Source organism: Anas acuta, chromosome 7 (genome assembly GCF_963932015.1).
Source record: "Anas acuta chromosome 7, bAnaAcu1.1, whole genome shotgun sequence".
Taxonomy (NCBI): Eukaryota; Metazoa; Chordata; class Aves; order Anseriformes; family Anatidae; genus Anas; species Anas acuta.
In genome coordinates this window covers 13,281,511-13,302,784 of record NC_088985.1, presented here as the reverse complement: position 1 = coordinate 13,302,784, position 21,274 = coordinate 13,281,511, and the positions used below count along the sequence as shown (strand labels likewise).

The window sequence follows — 21,274 nt, the reverse complement described above, 5'->3', positions numbered from 1 at the left end:
TTTTGTGTTTTCAGGAAGATACAAATCCTGGTTTCCTGCTTCGGAACCAGGTTTGTCATCATAAGTGAATACATTCATTTTCCCAATGAGTTAATAGTGAACAGAGCCCTAAGTGTGGCATTCCTGCTTGTCTGGCAGTGCGCAAATTCTGTAGATGCTGTTTGCATATGGGTATTTGAAAACTTCATTTATGGAGACTCCTTATTAATAAGTTAATTTTCAAATTGACACTTTGCTACCTTTAAAGTTCCAGTTTTGATTCCAGAAGTGCAGGACAGCTAGCTAGAGCTAGCAAGGTGTTTACAACTAGTTAACTTGTGTTTAGTCTCGGGTACAGCTAAGGACTGCAGCTCAGGGCAAGGATAGCAGCTGTGTTGAGCAGTAACACATGGACTGACCACAAATCTACTCTTTGCCTGTTCCAGGATTATCATCTTTTTATGTTATTTCTTCTCTGTGCTTCTATTCTCCATCTGGAACAAGTGACACAAGTATGGTGCTGGTAGTGCTCACAAAAACACAGAGATATTGTGAACGTTGCATATGTTTACAATTCTGATTTTGTTGTGGGTTTTTTGTTTGTTTGTTTTTCCCCACACACAATGCCCTTTGAGCCATAGAAGTAGCTTAGACAGAAGGTTGCAGAGATTTGGCAACACTGTAAGGGTGTGTGTGTGTGTTTGTGTGTCTGTGTTAAGGTGCAAGGAAAAATGTATATGGCTAATCTTATCCCACTTTAGTTAATGGGACTTTCACACTTCTGAGTGAGTATTCACCTATGACCATCAGGGCCCTGGCTTAAGCATGAGTGACACTGAGTGAGGAGTATTCACCTGGAGGTTTGATTTGGTTTTGATTCCACTACTGTTTATATACAAAAAATCACGACAATTGCTTGCATGAAACAGATCGTTTTCTTTCATCTCTGTTATAAAACAGCCGAATTATGGAAACCAGCAGTATGGACCAAATAGCCAGTTTCCAAACCAGCCTGGTCAGTATCCCACTCCCAACCCTCCAAGACCCCTTACGTCTCCCAACTATCCTGGACAGAGGATGCCAAGCCAGCAAAACACAGGGCAGTACCCTCCTCCAACAGTCAACATGGGGCAGTATTACAAGGTAAGAATTCTTAGATTATCATTTGCATTCTGGTACATGTTTATGGATTAAGTCATACTCCTGACTTCTTGGCTACTGCTTTTGCGTAATTAAATGAAAGGTAGAAAAAAGCACAGTGCTTATACTCATGTTCGGGATATCACAGGATCAAGTTAATTAGCCAAGTTGAATCGCAACTTCAGAGCGGTTCATAAAGAAAACTGAATGTTACTGCGGCTCATTAGAGGCTTTTGGTTCCACTTTAAATACATCATGTAAAAATAAGTGCATAATGGGATACAGCTGTAATATTTTCACCTATTCATGGCATACCATAAAAATACAACTTTGGAAATTTGTAATAAACAAGTTCCACATTGCAGATGCCCAATTTCAGACCTACAGCGGTCACTGTTGGATCAAACCAGCCCCAAATTAAAAGCTGTTCCAGCTGTAGAATTCATCTTTGAACTGAAGCTTGCGTGACTTTTTCTCCCACTTCTCCCTTCTGTTTTCTCCATTTTTTTTTCTCTGTGGTGCTTGTTTGAAGAAGTAGAACTGTTCAAATGTTGTATAAAACATTTTTATGGAATTATCTTGGGCACTTCTGATCATCCAAGTTGAGTCTGTACTGAGGGCCTTCTGAGGTTTGATGTCTTTGAAGTGCACACAAAAGGGGTCTTTTGCACACAGGTACTCCAGTGAATATATAAAAACTGGGTGGACCATGGATGGTCTGACCTGCTCCTAAAACTTTATCTGTTAAAGTCTCTGGACTACCTTCTGATTTTGAAGGTTGAAAGTTGCACATTGGTCTTGAATTGGAATTGTTCTGGTGTGCTTCACTCAGAAAACACACCATTGAAATAAGACACCCTCCCCCCCCCCCCCAAAAAAAAAAAAAAAAAAAAACACCTTTACTATAGAGCATCTGTCCTACATGCTACCAAGCTGTCCACTGCAACACCCTCAGGAAAGCTCGTTGCATGATGGTGGCTTTTGCAGTACACTGTCAGGAAGAACACGGTAAGGATCCTCAACAACAGTAGTTCCAATGCAGTCACTTATGTTAAAATAGCAGCACCAGATTCCTCTGAAGTTTTTAAGTGACAGATTTTTTTTAAATACATTTCACTTTATTTTATTTGAGTTAGAAGATTTTTGTTTATGGAATAGTTCTAACAGGGGATTTGTGGTCTTTTCAATGCACACCTATTTTGTATTCAAATATAGACTGTTCTGGAAGCAGTTTGATAATAAGAGACCTTGTCAAGAAGGGAGATTATCCTGGCTAGGAGAAGTTCCACCTTACCATAGACAGGATCTCAATCTCTGGACCATAATGATTGTGGAGACAGTAACTGTGTGTTAAAGAAAAAAGCAGAGAAAATAGATTGAAAATGTAAATGCCTAAGAATTGCCTTCTAGAATGCCTTCCAGAATGCAGCTCTCTTTTGGGGCACTTCACAGTACCGTAGGCTAGCAGCACCACATTTAGATATAGCATCAGATTTGAGGTCCTGATATTTTGGCTGCCTGTAAAGATTTTCATCTTATGACGCTTTTGTGTGTGTGCGCTTATGGTACGCAAACTTATTAAAAGGGGGTGCCAAGCAGTTGCAGTTTTGTTTAGTGTCATCATCCTTCGCGTGATTGTTACTGGTTTATTCTGTTACCTCTAGCCTTCTCCTTAATTACAAGAAACAAAACCAATGGGGTTTTAATATTAAAACTACGATTTATAATTAACAATCTGTTTTCTGTTAGCTTGCCTTACTTAGCAGCAAACTGAGAACAGAGTGTCAGTTGTAGGTACTGAGAATAAAAAATGTCCCCTGAGCTCCAGAGCTTTCATTCCAAGTTGGACAGGGGTGGGGAAGAAAAGGACAGATAGAAGTTAAAGGGTCACAGACAGTCTAATAGTGTGTCCTTGGGTTTTGTTTTTCATGTAGGCTTTTGTGCAGCAGGGCTGTTTTGGGAGAAAGCCAAGTAGATGTAAAGGGCTGGATGGGCTGGAGTGGTGTGGAGAGACTGAAGCAGTTGGTTTTGGAAAGAGAGCATTCAGTGGAACGTGTTAAGCCTCTTAGCAGCCTTGCTTATATCTAGTCATTGCCAGAACTAAACTGGCTGGTCTGCTGGTTTCAGTTCCTGCTTTGCTCTTCTAGTCTGCTTCTTCCCTGAAGGCCTCGTGGGACGTCCTGCGGTTTCTCATCCTTCCGGAGACAGAGGGGCCTCCCTACCTTGTTTGTAGTCCTTGGTGTTTGATAGCAGCGCAGTTCACAAAGCTTATTATTCTTGTTTCAGACTGCTATAACAATGTGATGTTATTTATTTTCTAGCCATCAAGGCCTGTACCTGTGGCAAATTACCCTCATTCACCTGTTCCAGGAAACCCCACGCCACCTATGACTCCAGGGAGCAATATTCCTCCATACCTGTCACCTAACCAGGATGTCAAACCACCATTCCCACCTGACATTAAGCCAAATATCAATGCTTTACCACCACCTCCAAGTGAGTAGCAAGCAGAACACTCCCACAGTCCTTTATTGTCACTCCATTCTCTGCCATATACATTTCAGTCTGGACAAAGGTCTGATTGCTGCTCTGGGAGCAGCCCAGATTGCTATGTTTTAATAGGTGGCATGGCCCAGCTGCACAGTGCAGGCTCACTAGAGTGGGTGGACAGGAAAAGGAAAGATTGCTGTCCCCTGCTAATGTAGAGTGTCTGAAAAGTTCTTTACAGTTAGACTTGTAAGGATGTTACTCCTGAAGTATTCCTTTGATACACTTCCTGAGGATAAAACACTTAATTTTGAGTTGGGTTGTGTGCTTGGTAGACTTGTTGATTGTATGAACTTTTATTGTTGTATATTTTGTTCAAGGGCAAAGTCATTCATTGAACATTACAGCAGAATGGCATACGATGTGAATATTTATGGCAGTGTCTCTGTTGTGATCCATACAGGCTTCTTAAGAATATTCAGTAGTATGCCAAAAATTGATATATGTTCCGTTCAAAGCCATTCAACCTCACAGCTTCATTTGGCTGGGAACAGGGAAGGAATAACAAGATCTCTCCGGCCGTATACTAGCACAAGATGTTTGATGTTTTGAAGCAACTGATGAACAGTAGGAGATAGCATATACTAGGGAATTGGAGAATTTTTGTTTCCTATAAAAGGACTTCTGCTGAATTAGCACTTTGCAGGCAGTGTTTGCACTTGAGGATAACTGAACAATGAAGTTGAAGAAGTTGGCCTGCAGTATTGTTCAGGCAAGAACATAGCATTTAAAGATGTTTGGTCTGCACAGTTTAGCTGTGAGTTACCACAAAACCTTGTGATACGAGGTCAGACAGTAATTGCGTGCGAGTATCTTGGGTCTTTGGAAAGGTTCAACTGAAACTAATTGAATAATGTTATTCTCAGCTCAAAGCAGGAGAAATAACTAAATGTTATTACAGTTGGCCATAATCAAGAGATTTGTTGTCAGTCTTCCACTAACAGACTAAGGCTGGACACTGATCCTATCTAGTAATAAAAAGCGCAAGTCCTTGCCACGTTTGGATTATGTTTCTGTCCGGAATGCTAGGGTCCTGATGTTAAGTGTGGGAGAACATAAGACTTGGGTTTGTCATGCTTATCAGCTGGAGCCTTTCACTTGTATCTGTTAGATCTTTTAGCTACTTGTGATTTTCTTTTGTGTGTGTATGAACCTGCTAAGTTAAACCCAGTAGCAGATCACTGTGCCATTTGTTACTATTCTGTATAAATATACACATTATTATTGCACTGCAGATGCTAAAGGGAAAGTTCACGCTTTCTCTCCCTCTTCGATCCCAGCCAACCACAATGATGAGCTCCGTCTGACATTTCCCGTGAGAGATGGTGTTGTGTTGGAGCCCTTCCGGCTGGAACACAACCTGGCAGTCAGTAACCATGTCTTTCACTTACGGCCAACTGTTCATCAAACGCTGATGTGGAGGTAAGCTCAGTCGTCTTGTGAGGAAGTCTAGCACCAGCGATGGAGAAATGGCAGGCCAGATGGACTTAATTCAGGCCAGATGAAATTACCATTAATTTCATTTGAAAAATCATGGTCTAGCTGGGAAAAATTCTTTGTAAAAACTCGCAGATAAACTAACCCGTTGCTTCACAGAGACAACACGTACTAAAATGTTTTCTGATGCATATTGTGTCCCCTTACTGATAGTACATGGATAGCACACAGTGGCTGAAAAGTCAGTTGTCAGCATCATTTCTGCTCTGGTTAGAACGAGTGTGGGATGTCCATGACCAACACCAGTACAAACTTTGATGGAGGAGACTCTGAAGTCCTTAGGTGCCTTGTGGCCTGTGAAATGTTGGCTGCAGGAGTAGCTACGCAAGGCTGTTAGTTTCTGCTGAAATTACATGGTTGAGCGTCTGATAATGAAAAATAACACACTAAAGAAGGATCTGATTTAGAGGTTTGGTAAAATCAGTTAGAAAGACAAGTGCTTAAATCTAACTTCCTACATTCCCCCTCTCTTATGACTCCACAAGTAAGGATGGGTCAGAAATATTTGGGGCATAGCTTTTCATGTGCAAAGTCTTCTGTTTTTCAGTTACAGCAAGTACTACTACTTTCCAGCACAGAGGAATAGTTTTCCTAGGTGTTACTTTACTATATTTAATTTAGATTTGCATAAGTGATTCCAGGATATGTTCTGCTTCCATCATACTTATGGAATGACTTTAGATCAACTTACCATCAGAACATTTTTTTTTGCATGTTTTCAAATACTTCTGAATAACTGTGTCTCATTCTCTTTTTCTCAGAAAGCCTTTGGGTGTTATCCTGTTTTCTTATGAAATAACTTGAACCTGTTTCTGTGCATTGTGGAGCTTGATTCGTTTCTCATTATCTTGTATAGAGGTTGTTTTACAGGTGTAGCTGCTGAGGTGGTAAAACACTGCATCTTCAGCACGTTCTCCATTATGGCTGCCTTGCTTTCAGTTTCTTCCTGAGCCTAGATCAAATGCCCCCTGGCCTTAATGGGAATGATAACTGGTAGCTTCAGCTTTTTTCCGTTTAAGGCTGTTTTTCCTATTCACTGGTATTCATTTGAGACTTCTGTTTTTATGGTGTGGAGAGCACATGGTGGGCAGGGGTGGCAGAGAGGTGAGCTGGGTTCTCTGCCCCTGGGACAGACTCTGGCTCTAAAGCTGAGGCTGGATGCAGGATACGGGAGTCATTTGCTGCCGCAATGCTCTCCTAACCTGACGTAGCCTGGGGGTTAGAAATGAGAGAGATTTCAGACAGACCACATCCAATAATTAACACCTAACTTTGAGGTCAGTTATTGCTTACTTGCATTTCATTATCGTGGAGTACTAGAAGCAGAGGGAGTTTTGGCAGTTATTTGCCAGTTCTTATTAATAAGTAATCACTACTGGGGATTGTGCTGGCTCATTCAGTAGATTTATAGCGCTGCACTGAGGCATGAGGCTGTTTCTTAATATCTGTTCTTTCTTTCTTCCCTAGCTCACCAAACACATAGCCCTTATTTAAACTTATTTTAATGAAGACTCATAGGTAAACCGTGCACAGGTCTGCTGTTTTGAAAGGCTTGTTAATAGTGGGGAGAATGGATGGTCCTGTAATGAAGTCATTTCAAATTTACCTCAGGGCTGGATGGACTCCAAAAAAATGAATTAGTCACATGTGTGGATGGATTTTGTTTTTATAGAGAATGATGGAATCGAGCCAGGTCTGAATATTTTTCTGCCAGTTAAAATATTTGGTAAAACCTCTCACGTGTACACCCATAATTAATAGCAGTGCAACTATTTTTCTTCCCATTGGGAACTCTTCATGGTTATGAGAAGCAGAAGATTGAAGGCAAGAAAAATGTTGCCTTGAAGCTGGCTCAGTCTTAGCACCGCTCAGTTATTAACAATGTCCCACTGTGGGGCTGCATGCTAGGAACGTGAGTCTCTGTCCCCACTCTGAGGCTTTCAGAAGACCTGGCCAGAGCTGTCAGGAATGGACAAATTTGGATTGTTTTTTAAATTATAGGTGCTGCGTCTGATTTCCTCTGGGTTTGTTTGATTGTTGCATGTTCTCTTAAGGTGAGAATCTCTAGTAGATCGTGCAGAGAGAGCTTTCAAAACTTGGTAGTAAAATATTGGGGGGGGAGGGGTAAATGGGAACACTTGATTTAGATGGATTATTTTGAAAGGTCAGGTGATTTGTATTCTATACTTTTCTTTATTAAAAAAACATGCTTTTGTCCCGTACTAAGTCTTGATGTTTTGAAATGTAGAAAAGACTATGTTAAGTCAGAAATGAAATTTCTATTTCTGGAAAAGGAAAATTGAAGTTAAAGTGATGATCTCCTGCATGATCTTTTCCTCATGGGTCTTACAAAGATGTCTTCCTTCAGGCAAGATGAAGAAAAAAGCACCTAAGTTTTCAAGCATAACAGATAAACATTGGGCAGAACATTTCAGCTGTCTTGAACAGCAGAATCCCAGCATTTCAGTTCAGTTCTTCATGTTCTTTTAAAGATCTTCAAATTACTCATTTCTGACACAGCGCTAACATTCGTGTGTGAAACTGTGAAGTCATAGTCTGTACTCACTTAATTTTGATTAACTTTGTCTCAGCCTCTCCCTTTTTTGGAGGTGTTAGAAAACTAATTTTGAGGAGCTGAATAGTGTGTGGAATTTATTATTAGAGAGGTGGGAGGGAGTCATGCTCTGAAAGAAGCTCTAAATTGGGTAGATTTAATCCACAGCTGTGTTAATTTGGAATCACAGAAACACAGGCAGTGAGAAGCAGGGGTCATTTTATCTTAGTTGATTTACCTCTTCCAAGGCAGGATTACCTATATCTCTATTATGTCTGACAAGCATTTGTGCAAAACGTCTTTTAAATACTCTCAAATAGCAAAGGATCCACAACCGTCCTGCACATCCTACTGCAGCACATCACTTTGGTGTTCTTAACTGTAACACGCAGGAAAGACCTGTCCGATGTTGATGTTTTTCTTTCAGCAGGATTGTTCCCGCAGTCTGTTTTTGCAAAGTGGTTTGAGATGTTCACCTGGAAAGTCCTTTAGAAGTGTACAATACTAGCATCTTTGTAGTATGCTTGCATCCTTAATTCATCATGACCTGCTTCTCTTAAGGGCTTTTATGAAGAAAGTATGTTATATCCTTTATTGGCAGTAATTTGAGAAAAATAGGCTGACTCATCATGAAAAAATGTTCGTAGCATCAAAAAGACCTCCTTCTGCAAAGTGAAAGAAAAGTTAAAAGAAAGATTTATTGGTTGTTGTACAGGTCTGACTTGGAATTACAGTTCAAGTGCTATCACCATGAAGACAGACAAATGAACACAAACTGGCCAGCTTCAGTCCAGGTCAGCGTTAATGCAACCCCACTTACCATCGAACGTGGTGACAACAAGACATCTCATAAACCTCTGCACCTAAAGCATGTCTGCCAGCCAGGAAGAAACACGATTCAAATTACAGTCACAGCATGTTGTTGTGTAAGTACATTGAGCTTGCGGCTGCAGCTGCTGATGCTGACTTTGCTTTTTAGTGCAGTTTGCAAATGTTGCCTTAGCTGAAAAAGCCTTCCTCTCATTTTCTTCCCATGGATTTTTCTGATAAGGTGCTTGTTTAATGGTGTTGACACAGGCAGAGTACTAATACTGAATTTTTTGCTGCAGAATTATTGCAGAATATAGTGCTGTCCTTCTGATATATTTGTAAGGACTTGGGGACTAGGGGAGAATGGGAGTTTGATCTTCTAGCTATTCAGTGTGTAACACAGTGGTTGAAGGATTTTAATATGGAAGCAGACTGTGGTAGCGTGGACTGTTTTCCAGTACTTATTTCATTTACTTGCGGTATCAAACTGCGATTGGTTTGACATGATAACATCAACCCCATCATCACTGGTGGTGGTGATGACTTTTCATAAAGACATTAAGGTTAAAAACTTGTATCCCATGGTTCAGTGTAGATCATGCAGCTTTCCTTTTTCTCCTTTTCTGTGGTGTAGATGCTCTCGGGGGCAAGTCCTATATTTTTAACGCGGATTGTTGCACACATTACAGTCTGAGCTGTTAACTGTTCTGTTGTCACTGACAAGAAAGCAAGCTTCTACCTCTCCCAAGGTCACAGAGTGAGGCACTTTGACAAGAAGGCTTTCACCCATTTTGCTTTACTTCACATTGATGTTTCTCCACATAGTACCATTTATCTATTGTCTAAGAGCAGGGGCAGCATCCTGTGAATCCACAATAAGCTCTTAGGACTCTGTTGGGGAAGAAGATGCAGTGAGTTCCAATACATCGGTAGCAAATTGTGCAACTTCTGACAGAGTTGAAGGGCAGGTAGGGTAGACTTCGTCAAAGAATCCAGAATCAGGTTTAAGAATAAGTCTTGATGTCAGCGATGAAATACATCAGCCCACTTTATTCTGAATATTAACAAGAAAATGCAGAATATCTTTACTTTTTTTTTTTAAGCTGTTACATAGGAATGTGCACTCTGGGAGCAAAGAACAAAATACTGTGTAGCGCTCAGTGTATCCCTAAGGGTATGTATGCACTCAGCAGAGCAGCACCAGCTTTCATATTTATGCATTAGATTCTTATGAAGCTATGCGTCCAAGGGAGCAGTGCAACTCTATTCAGCAGTATATGTAGCATATGTGTTTGGTTCTTGTGGTAACAAAATTCATTCTCTTTCAGTCACACTTGTTCGTGTTGCAGTTAGTACACCGGCCATCAGTTCGCTCCGTGCTTCAAGGTCTACTAAAGAAACGCCTCCTCCCAGCAGAACATTGTATCACTAAGAGTGAGTTTTGGTTTTTGTGTGGGTGATGACTTTCCAGAATCCTACGTTCAATTGTGATAAGCTATTTCTGCACCAGATTTGCTTGCTTGTTGAAAACTTTTAGCTGCACTTGTCAAGAATTTCCAGAATGCCACATGCGTAGATGAAATCCTTGGTATAGCAAAATGTTGAGGGCTGTTTGGGCGGGGGTAACGAAGTTCCAAAAAACAGGTTTAATCCCTAATGACAGCACTTCCATCCCAGGAGAATGTCTGTTTTTCACCCCATATTTGTTTCTCACTGACTCAAAATCCTTGCACGGAAAGATCCTTCTTTATCCATTTTGGGCTGCTTTAAGTGCTTGCGTGGCACTTCTTATAGTTGAAGATACAGCTGAAACACGTGTGTGTGATGGTTTGCTGTAAAGGATAGCATTCTAAATGACACAAAATAGACTTACGTGAATGAATTGTCCATTAAAGTGTCCTTTAAAGATTGAAGTGTTGGTCTGCAAGATTTCTACATTAGAATTTAAAGTACATGTGTATTTTCTCACACATATGCATACCTTCTTCCTAAACAGTAAAGAGGAACTTCAGTAGTGTAGCAGCATCCTCTGGTAATGCGACACTAAACGGGGAAGATGGAGTAGAGCAAACTGCTATTAAAGTGTCTCTGAAGTGTCCGATCACATTCCGGCGGATTCAGCTCCCAGCAAGGGGTCATGATTGCAAGCATGTACAAGTGAGTAGATGCCAGTGACCTGGCAGTATTCTTTCAGCCACATGTTGTTACCTTTTGCTTGGTTGTTGTAAGAGAGAGAGCTTAATGAAATGGGTTTGTTTTTTTGTGTTTTTTTTTCTTTTTTTTGACTATCAACATAAATAACCAAATATATATGCTTAGTGTAGAGGGAGAAAGTAAGTTACTTGGTTTAGGGTTTAGTTCTAGTAGGGTTCTTTATGGCAGTTGTACTTTTGTCTGACTGAATCAGTTAATACAGTATTTTCCCCTTATTTCCTCTTTTTTGTTGTTATTTTCTTTGTTTCTTTCTGATACGTAGTGCTTTGATCTGGAATCTTACTTGCAACTGAACTGCGAAAGAGGAACTTGGAGGTGTCCAGTATGCAAGTAAGTGCAACCATCCTACATGAAATGCAGGTGTAGATGATTTGACCAAATTCAGATCATATTTAAGGTTATGAAGGAAAGATAATGGATTTGGAAGGGAGAAAATGGAAGTGCTGGGAAGAGAAAGACTTATTACATTTACCTTAAGTCCCAAGAGAATTGTAGTGATATTGCATGAATTGAGGGAACATCCTGGATTTATTTTTTTTTGAAATTCTGAAACAGTTAACAGTATATCTTCTCACATACATATCTCACATCATACATATTCTCACATCTCAAAATACATACTCTGCCAGCTCTCATCAGGCTATCATTGTATTGTGTAGAGTTCAAAGAAAGCTCAAATATTTGCAGTGATAAGGCAGATATCTACATTAAACTAACGAACTGGGAATTGGTCTTCCTGTAGATTATGAAGCATAAGCAATGAGGAGATTGCAACATGCCATAATAAAAGGATAGGTAGCCTATTCTGGAGTTAGTTTTGTATAATTTTCATGTTGTAATGCCCAAATTACTGAACTTCAAATACGTAAATATTAAAAAGGTCAGCATTCAGCTGAGCCTGATGGTGTAAGGATGCCAGATAACTGTCTTAGGTAGTGTTCTTTGAGTCACATAGGTATGCAGTGAATAGCTGTGTTCAAGGAGAATGGGAATTTTGGAGACTGCATCATTTTCCAGTACGTAGGTAGGAAATGAAGTCGAATTCTCCAAGGTCAATGTCAAGTGTAAATTAAGGTGAGGGCAGAAAGCAGGAAGGATTCTACTTCACAATAAGGCTGATTTTAAGAAGGTAAAATATTTCCAAGAAGCTGGGAATACAAAAGTTTGAAGTAACTGCCTAAAGGAAAAGAGGGATACCTTGGCATACCTTCAGCCTTACGTTTTGACCAGAGAGCTACTGTACTGCAGAAGAAACAGAAAAAAAAATGCTTTGAAGTGTTCACAGATGGCTCATCCTTACATTTAAGTGAGCAGAAAGACTCACAGAGTGTCTGCAAGCCTGTTCAGTGTCTGTAACCTACAGTCCACAGGGTTACAAGTTTGTTACAGCCTCAGCTGAGGAGCCAGTGCTCTTTAGCTAAAGCAGCTGTAGCTGTAGCAACTTGCAAGCATCTCTGCAAGTCTCCAGTTGAATCCCTGTTGTGTCAGCTAATGTTAGCTATATACAGAAGTGGGGATTGTCCATTTTATCTGCTTCTGAGAACATCACAGGCTTGAGATGAGCTTTTTTCAAGTAACGTCTGTGATTCATAGCTATCCTAAGGTGCAGATGCTTTCTCTGAACTACCTGAACCTTTTCAGTGTTCTAAGTTTGGCTAAAAATTAGAGTAGAATATATTAAAGATACTGGTTGCTTCTTAATTTACATATTAGCAGATTCAAGTCAAAATGTTCATCCTGTTCCTCTAAGTCTGAGCACCTGTATGTATGAGCATCTGCATTCAGATCTTAGTGCCTGCATAACTAAATCATTTCTCATTTGGTTTTGTTCTGTCCCCATCTGTGCTGGTGTTAAGTAAAACAGCTATACTATGTACTTATTTTGAAGACATATTACAGTGTAGCTCAAAAAAACAGCAAAGATGCAATTTGAAAAAATAGTAGTTTGAGGTGATGATCACAGGAGAGATTTGCTGTGTTTGAAACGACTATAAATCTGAAATACAATTCAATAAAAACAACAATTTAAAAGATGCAAAGAGTTTGTGGATACATAGAAATGCAGGTATCCTTCTCTCATATATTTGGTGTTAAAATCTGTTATCCTGATAAGGCAGATGTAAAACTGAAACTGTTTGTCCGATGTCATTATTAATTATGTGTTAAAGATAGTAAGTTGGTGGATCCCAGTCTGCTGATTTCATCACTAACCTATCCTTCTTCCATCCTTCTTTCCAACACATGCAGAGATATTCTAATACGGAGGCATGGTTGTTTTCTTTTTTTTTTCTTTCCTAGTAAAACTGCTCTGCTGGAGGGCTTGGAGGTTGACCAGTACATGTGGGGTATTCTGAATGCTATACAAAAGTAAGTGAACTTTCTGATATCCAAGACTAAGTAATTAGGAGATATGTTAATGAATGCTGAGACAGTCATGCCAAAGTAGATCTTAGTGATTCAACTTGAGTGTTCAGTTTCATGGCTCCTTGGTGGAGCCAGCAATATCAGTGAGTATAGCTAATGATAGAGTGAGTCAGTTTTCTTCTACTTAATAGATCTTCTTTGGGTCTTCTCTTGGTGACAGCCTCATCAGTGAAGCAGAGGGAAGACTGAGAATGGAGGATTAAATGTTTTCTTGTATTTAGAAGTAGTCCCTCTGATTCACATAGAGTAGACCAGTTATATGCTTGGATTTCATTGTGTGGATGAAAACAGGCATATGCTCTCAGAGTTGTCTTTTCTAAAACTTGCTTGCAGCACACATTGAGGAGTGAAAGATCATGGGGTTGTATACATGAGAGCATTTCAGAACAATTATTACCATGCAGTTCCTTATGAAAATTTCAACAGAAATGATAGCAGGAAAAAAAAAAAGAGCAATTAACGTGATAGAATTCTCACATTGTTTTGCAGCTCAGAGTTTGAAGAAGTTACCATTGATCCAACTTGCAGTTGGAGGCCAGTCCCTATAAAGTCAGATATTCACATCAAAGATGATCCAGATGGTATTCCCTCAAAAAGATTTAAGACCATGAGTCCAAGCCAGATGATCATGCCGAATGTGATGGAGATGATTGCAGCTTTGGGTCCTGGGCCGTCACCTTACCCATCCCTCCCACCTCCTCCAGGAGGCAACAACTCCACTGAATATGGTAACCAAGGTTAGTTTTACGTCCTTGTGCACCCAAGTTGTCACTGTAGAAGTCATGGTTCAGTCATCGTTGTCATCCGGCTATGCCTCTGCATCTTCTCACGAAGATTCATAAGGGAAGTAAAATGTATATGGCTGCTGTTCTGAAATTCTGCATTAAACCTTTCATTTAAGATTCATCTGGTTAGAGGAAAATGTGTTCTAGTAAGGAAATCGGTGATTGTTGAATTTGTTGCCATGTGGTGCTCCCTGAATCAATGGACACTGTATGTTCCCTTATGTATTCATGGCTTGCCACAGTATGCACCTCTCTTTGTCTTTTCTGTCCGTTTTCCTTCTGTCCCTCTATTCAAGGGAAGGCTTCTGATGCTACATTAGTTACAAAGCAGCGAACCTGACTCATTAATCCTGCCACTTGGTCCACCAAGTTTAACGTGTGGCCAGATGGTTAACATATCATAGGCTGCCCAGAAAGCGGGTGATTTTTTAAGAACTTATAACTGCTTTGCAAGCACCTTGGCATTAGAAAATGACTTCTGAGATCCTGTATCCAGTGTTGCCAGCTTGAGAAACATGGAACTAAATCCAAGCAGTGGAAATACTTCTTAAATGACTGGTATACTGTGAGTAACTAAATTAGTGACAATTCTGAAAATATGAAACCAGAGACTGTTCCTTTTGCATGTAATATGATATGACTCAGTTCAGCTCTGAGAAAAGACCAACTGTTCACACCATCAGAATCCCCAAATTGATTACAAGGTGATATATGTGCTTTTTGCAGGCATCTGAAGAAAAATGTCGCTTGCATGCAAAATATGGTTAATTTGCTCCAATGACTGCAAAACTGATGACAGATGATAAAACTTTTCAGGTTTTCAAACAGATGAATGATTACTATAACAAAGCCAAGAGCACTGAATCACATTTTTTTCTGTATTTAAGTAGGAGTGAAATGCAGTCAGAGCATGAGAACAGACCATCTTTCTTCATCATCTCTCTAGCTCTTTTACTCGGAAATGGACACAGTAGTCAAGTAAACTGGGTTGTAGTGTTTGTTTAGCAATTGCTGCCTAGACTGTTATTTCGCTCCCATCCCCTGTAGGTCCTGTAAATCCTTGGGTACACTACCTCGTAGTTTCATTCTCCATCGGTACGTGTGGTGAAACTTAGTGTTTAGAATTAGGTAATGTCCTCTGATTAACAGTACTCTACAAAAAATAATAGTGTTATTACTGCTGTGGTTTATGTTTGTTTATTTGGTTATGTCAGTAAGTGTACTGAAGTATATAATTTGTAAATATAGCAAGTACTTGGTAATACAAGACCTTATGCCAGCTCCCTGCTATTAATTTTTCCTGAGAAGCAAGGCAAGAGCAGTTACGTTCTGTGAGACTTATCCAGTTTGCAGATTAACAAAAAGAGAATTAGTAAGGCTCTGCGGTATTTACATGACAGATCAAAGTCCCGACTTCTCTGAGAAATACTCTTACATGGCTAATGACTTCTATTCCTGTGAGATTAAACTTCTGCTTATGAAGCTGTGCTGAAGAGCCAGTGATGCAGCTACTTGAATTTGTTGAACTCCGTTCTTGACTCGAGCATTCAAAGCTGCTGTACTTCAGCTGAGAAACCTCAGGCTCTCCGTGCAAGCTGTAAAGCTATTCTGTTATTTCAGAGTTCAGCATCGTCCGGTTTGGTCACTTACATGAAATAGCTTCATGGCTTTAGTTCAGTTTTGTTCTTTGTAGCAAATAAACCACCAGAGTCAGTATCTCAGGCGGAAGTGTTAACAGAAGGATCAGAACAGAAAAGAATATGGAGACTAAATTCCCTGTACTCTGATACATGCTTACTTAAGAATTAAGGTGACACTCACAGGGCTGAGGTGGAAGTGATCAAAATGTTCTGGTAATGGCCATACAATATTTGTTGTGAAGATCAGCAGAAGGCCCCAGGCTTTTTGCTAAATGGTAAATGTGTCAGAGTTAAATCCAGATCATTTTGACTGAGTTGATGTGGGATTTTGGTGCTTCGGAGAACATAATTTCTGTCCAAAGTTAGGTAGATTTCAAAAATTCACTAATTTTCATTACAAAAATGCATATCCACAGGCTGAAACACTAAATACAGTGAGGCAATTTGTAACTCTGAAAATGAGAATAGATATGTTTCCAGAATGGAAAAATTGATGATGTATTTCCAGAGAGTCAAGTGAATTTTACTAGGTTTCTTGTGAAGGAAGCAGTATTACCTCAAAAATCTCAGTTAGACAAGAAGGCCTCTTCTGCATTATCTTAATGGAAATTGGCAGTTTATACTGAAGAAGAGGAGGTAAAAGAGATGCTGTGCTATGAACTGGTACTGTGGCAACTTTCTGATACTGCTCTGTCAGTTAGCTTCATCAGAAACCGAAGCAATACTACAGTCCTACTGAGGGCATAGAAACGTAGATAAAAATAACACAGGTGTCCTATATATAATTTGTGCTTGGGCAGTGAGTCACAGTTTCACTGTGATACTTCCAGATGCAAATATTCCATAGAGTTTAATATTCCTTTGACTTTTTGTCTTGCTTAAGCAGTGACTGAACAGTTGTTCAAAGTGTCAGCAGTTTTCAATGAGTTTTAAAACGAACGTGAACTGCTACAGTGAATCCTAATACTCTTAGCGGTAGCCAGTATTTGAAAGTCAAATGACATTTTTTTTCCTCCCTATTTCTCCAGCTGCCTCTTGGAATGGGGAATGCAACATTGCCACCACGTTCAGCATCTGTTTCCCCATGCTATGCAAGGAGGATGTGGCACTGCACAGCTTTTACAAGAGACTCTGAAAAGTCAGTGTCAGGAAAAAAAAAAATCATACATATCATATCTGTTTCTCTTCTAGGCAACAGTTACCAAGGTCATGGTAACTTTGATTTTCCGCACGGGAATCCTGGTGGAACATCTATGAACGACTTCATGCATGGGCCCCAGCTGTCACATCCCCCAGACATGCCCAGCAGTATGGCAGCTCTCGACAAACCTCTGAGTCACCCCATGCAGGAATCTGTAAGTAATGGCGCTGAAGACGTAGACCGTTCTTTGTGGGAGTAAGGAGCAATCCTCAGGACTTTGCTTGTGATCTGCTCTTACTTCTTTGGGGATTCCTAGCTTTGGCAGTTCTTGAAATAGAATAGCCCTGAGAAATGCTGTCAGAGATGCCATTTTTAAGTTTTGGCCTTTTCAGGTTTGTGGAGAGACATTCTTGAGGTTTTTTGAACTGTTGTTTAAGCTTGTTTACCTGAAAGAGACAACCTGGCTCAGTGTGCTTGTGTTAATCATTGTGCTTTGCTCTGACACCTAAAAAGACTAGCGTTCATTCCCTGGGCCAGCAGAGTCTGTGAATATCCATCCTCAGCAGACAGCTTGTAAGACATTCACTGACTTCAAAGTAGGGACAGTATCTTCCCTGGCTTTGTCCCTGAGGGCAAAATTTGCATCAAAGTATACTGAAAGAGAAATCTACACAAGTAGAATGAAAAGCACCTTTAGGCTTTTGGGAATAGGACAAACCTGTAGATTTCAAGGAGGGATGCTGCCACTGGTCTGAGGGTATATCAATGTAAGAGATGTAAAAAAATTGAAGTTCCTCAGGTCTCAGTTGGAGAGGCAGAAATGTGTTAGAAAAACAGCTTGCTCAATGCACTAAGGGTTATATACAGAACTTTATGTCCAGAAAATGTAGTACTGCACCAACTAGGTGATAGAAAAGCTACGACCAGCATTTACTTCTTAGGCATGGCTAATCACCTATTTTAACTCTGTGTGGTGTGTGTGTGTATCCTTTTATATTCATTTAAGTTACAGGGCAGGGGCTGTATAGCATACTGCACAGGAAGGATGTTTAACTTGACAAGTCATCTGTGCCATGTCTTTAGTGAGTACTAGAAAGCACAATTTCAAAATGTAATGAGGAAATGTGGTAGCAGATGCTTAGCAAAAGCCTACTCAGTCAATGTCTCCACTAGCTGGCAGTGGGTTTTCCAAGGAGGATGGTGAGAAATAGGAAGGGAGTGGAGAGAGAGTTCTTAGTATAGCTTGGAGTGATCCCAACTAAGAAGATGACTGTCTGCAAAGAGTCCAGAAACTGTAATGACTTTACCACATAACAGGCTAATAAAGGACAGAACAAGCACGCTGTAAATTTAATTTTACTTTGGCAAATTTCACATACCAAGTTTATTGAGTAGTCTGAATTATCTGCATCAGAACCAACCGTGCAGCAGTGAGGATAACTGTTACCAACCTGAACCACTCGCACACAGCTGCTGTCCTTTGAATCAAAGCCAAAGGGAATTCTTCTGTGCCTCCCATTACATGACACCTACATCTCCACTCCATCAGTAACTGCTTTACCTTTGCTATAGTAGTTGCCCCGGTGAAGTTTCTGAAGTGGTTGAATATGAAAGTGAAGAATCTGTGGCTTTCTGAAAATTGGACTCCTTACAGATAATAGCAAAGTTAAAAGCTGCTCACAGCTATACATATTGCAGAATTATAAGAGGGTATTTGGGCAAATGTTAATAGATTTTTGGTTCTGTGGGCCAGTCTGTAGCAGAACTAATACTTGCTTTTGATAGCTGGCAATTAAAGTAAACCTTTGCCTCACTTCTCCCTCATCTATCGTGATATGCAAGGTATGCTGTTTGGGAAAGGGAAGTGGCAGGCTCCATCTGGTTTATGTCACTGGGTGAATTTCCCTAGTAAGGATCAGTTTTCAGGTCTAGTAGCACAAGGGAGTTAGACTGACCTTGCCAATTTGGCCACGCAAGTCTTTAGACCACATTTGTGGACAGTTAGTACTCCTGCTCAGCTTTTTCAGTATTACAGAGTCTCTGCTTTCCTTTTTCTATTTTCTCCTTCTTGCTCTCTTCTCTCTCAAAAATGAACTGTTGGTAGCAGACTCAAGGAAAGTCACTTTAAAATTTCTGCTTTTAGAGAAACACATGCCATTAACATACTTCTGAACTGCATAACTCAATGTCTTCAGACTGACACCTCTATATGAAAGTAACTATAAATCACATTACGTAATTGAATTAAGGTTTCACGATGTTGTCTCTACTCTTGTCTGGCTTTCTGTTTTTCTTTTTTACACATACAAGGTATAGTTTGTTTCCATCTACTATTCACTTTGACTGTTTCATGTCCAAAAGGCGAGTCAGGAGATGTCTGGTCCTTCTAGACCAGAGGTCTATTTCTAACTGAAATCGATTCGAGCTGAATGCTGCTGAGAAAGTTCCTAATTTTCCCATTCTGAAGATTTATGTGGTAGCCTGCTCTCATATAATAGTAGCAGGAAGAGTTGGTCACTCCAGACACACTCTGTAGGTCACTCCAGAAAATGCAGACGTGTTTCTCCAGGGTAGATAGAGCTGGGTAACAAAGGGCTGGATTGTCAGAACTATCTTCTGTCAGCACTAGCAGTCCACTCTTGTGAGAAGAAGAATCTGAAACGTAGCTAGAAGTAACACCCAGTGTAAAATGCTTTGAGAACTATAGAACAAATGTTTGCACTATGTTAGTGCAAGACAGCTGTCACAACTGCACTTCTTATGTTCTCAGAAATTGTGAGCAAGTTTTAAACAAGAATTCAGAATTAGTTCTAGCTTATTGTTTACTGAAGACAGTGTAAGAAGTGGTACATGAGTGAGCAATGGATGATCAGGCCATAGTTTCATATAAACATTAAGGTGTTAGGGAAAGAAGTCATCCCTCTTCTTTCTGTTTTCACTTTTCCTCTCTCACACACCAACAGAAGTTACTACAGCCATGAAATGACCTGGATCATGTTACTGACATGATGGAAAACTAATTCAGGGGGAAAACAAAGAAATCAACTTCGATATACGATCGTTCCCCAGTTTAGTTCACTGCGTATCTGCAAGGATGCATCTGATGTCAAAGGAAAAACGTATGGGAAAAGTGGCAGAGAAGAGCAGCGGGGCAGGATGGCATCTTTCAGTGGTTCTGCCATTTAGCTCAGCTTAAAGAGTTAGTAAAACTGTGACCTCTGGAATGGAGAGATGTATAAACAATTGACGTAACCTTCTGATCTTTTTTCACTATCAATTTTCTTCCAAGATGAACGGAATATTGTTCTTCAGCCTGCAAGTCCCATTGTTCTACATCTCAGCACTCCTAGAGGTCACTCTTAGCCTCATAAAGAGTTGTGTTGTTTTGTGCTATTAAACAGAAGATGTAGTTGTGTGTGCTATAAACTTTCCTTTTACAGTCTGTAAATGTTTTAAGAGTGCCACAGTTTACACTCCAAAAAACAACTCCGGAATTTCCTTGCCGTGTAGGCAAAGGGAACTTGGTTAGACTCAGCTTTCATAAGGTAGGTTAGTGCTTTTAAAATAAAACAAGGAGAGTTGTAGACACAAGCTGGAGATCTACAGGTTGTATTTAGAGTGGTTTTGTACCAGTGCAAACTTACCATTAGTTAGCTGAATACAAATGGAAAAATGTTGAGGTTCTGAGCTTTTTGTTTTCTCCCTGGATGAATAGAATGCTGTCAGACAGACTTTGAACCTGCAGCGCCTGTTTAAAAGCAATATCCCTCAGTCTTGTAATTAACAATTACTGCTTATCCAACAGTTATCTCAGGGCCCAAGATACTGCCTTATCAACTAAATACTTATGTTTACCTATGTAAATGTAATTTATAGAATTTCTAACCTGTTTATGTTTTTAAATATGTCTGAAAACATATGAATGCCTCTTGATTTAAGTAATTATTGTTGTTAACATATCAGTGTGACTCTTGCCTTGTGCATTTGGGGATACATTTATGAGACATTTCAAGGTGATCCTGTTTTATTTTGTTTTCTGGAAACTGCTTTCCCACTCAAGCAACACTGTCTTAAATGGCTTTTTACTTTTTGTTATTAAGTTTTCTTAATTTGCACACTTTCTGTTGCACGTGTCCTCAATGAACGAAGAAGGAAACGATACCATTTGGACAAACGTCTACTTTCGCTCGGACTTTTGCAAAGTTTTTAGGCTGCAGATTTATTTACGTTAAGCTGTGGTCTGTGGGCAGATTTTGCACAAGTTTACCCATAAGGTAACAACGATGATGTTACAGAATACCTTTCAAGTAGTCCAGCTGTGACCCTAATGGATTGAAGAGGGTGCATCAGTACTTGAGAACAGTTATTTTAAGCTCTCACTTGGGGAAGAGCCCCCAAAACAACATTACATGTAGAATCCTGCTCGTTTCCATCAACTCGCCTACCAAACTATTGGAAAGGATCTCCATGTAGCCGAGTATGAGTGTCCCAGTGCATCAATGTTCAGATGTCAGTTTTCATGAGAGTGGAGAAATGTTTTTTT

General features: G+C 40.0%; 1 protein-coding gene across 16 annotated transcripts in view; it reads left to right on the top strand.

Annotated features, from left to right (window-relative positions):
- ZMIZ1 (zinc finger MIZ-type containing 1) overlaps window positions 1-21,274 on the top strand; it is a 344,474-nt gene that overhangs the window by 313,216 nt on the left and 9,984 nt on the right. For 14 of the 16 annotated variants that reach the window (XM_068689469.1, XM_068689467.1, XM_068689458.1 and 11 more), the window contains 10 exons: window positions 940-1,122; window positions 3,441-3,615; window positions 4,902-5,088; window positions 8,433-8,643; window positions 9,856-9,961; window positions 10,524-10,684; window positions 11,004-11,071; window positions 13,040-13,108; window positions 13,655-13,902; window positions 16,782-16,945. In XM_068689469.1, the coding sequence (XP_068545570.1) occupies window positions 940-1,122; window positions 3,441-3,615; window positions 4,902-5,088; window positions 8,433-8,643; window positions 9,856-9,961; window positions 10,524-10,684; window positions 11,004-11,071; window positions 13,040-13,108; window positions 13,655-13,902; window positions 16,782-16,945 (1,572 nt within the window). The remainder of the gene's footprint in view (window positions 1-939; window positions 1,123-3,440; window positions 3,616-4,901; window positions 5,089-8,432; window positions 8,644-9,855; window positions 9,962-10,523; window positions 10,685-11,003; window positions 11,072-13,039; window positions 13,109-13,654; window positions 13,903-16,781; window positions 16,946-21,274) is intronic. The other 2 variants (XM_068689468.1, XM_068689474.1) reach the window with 1 other exon arrangement.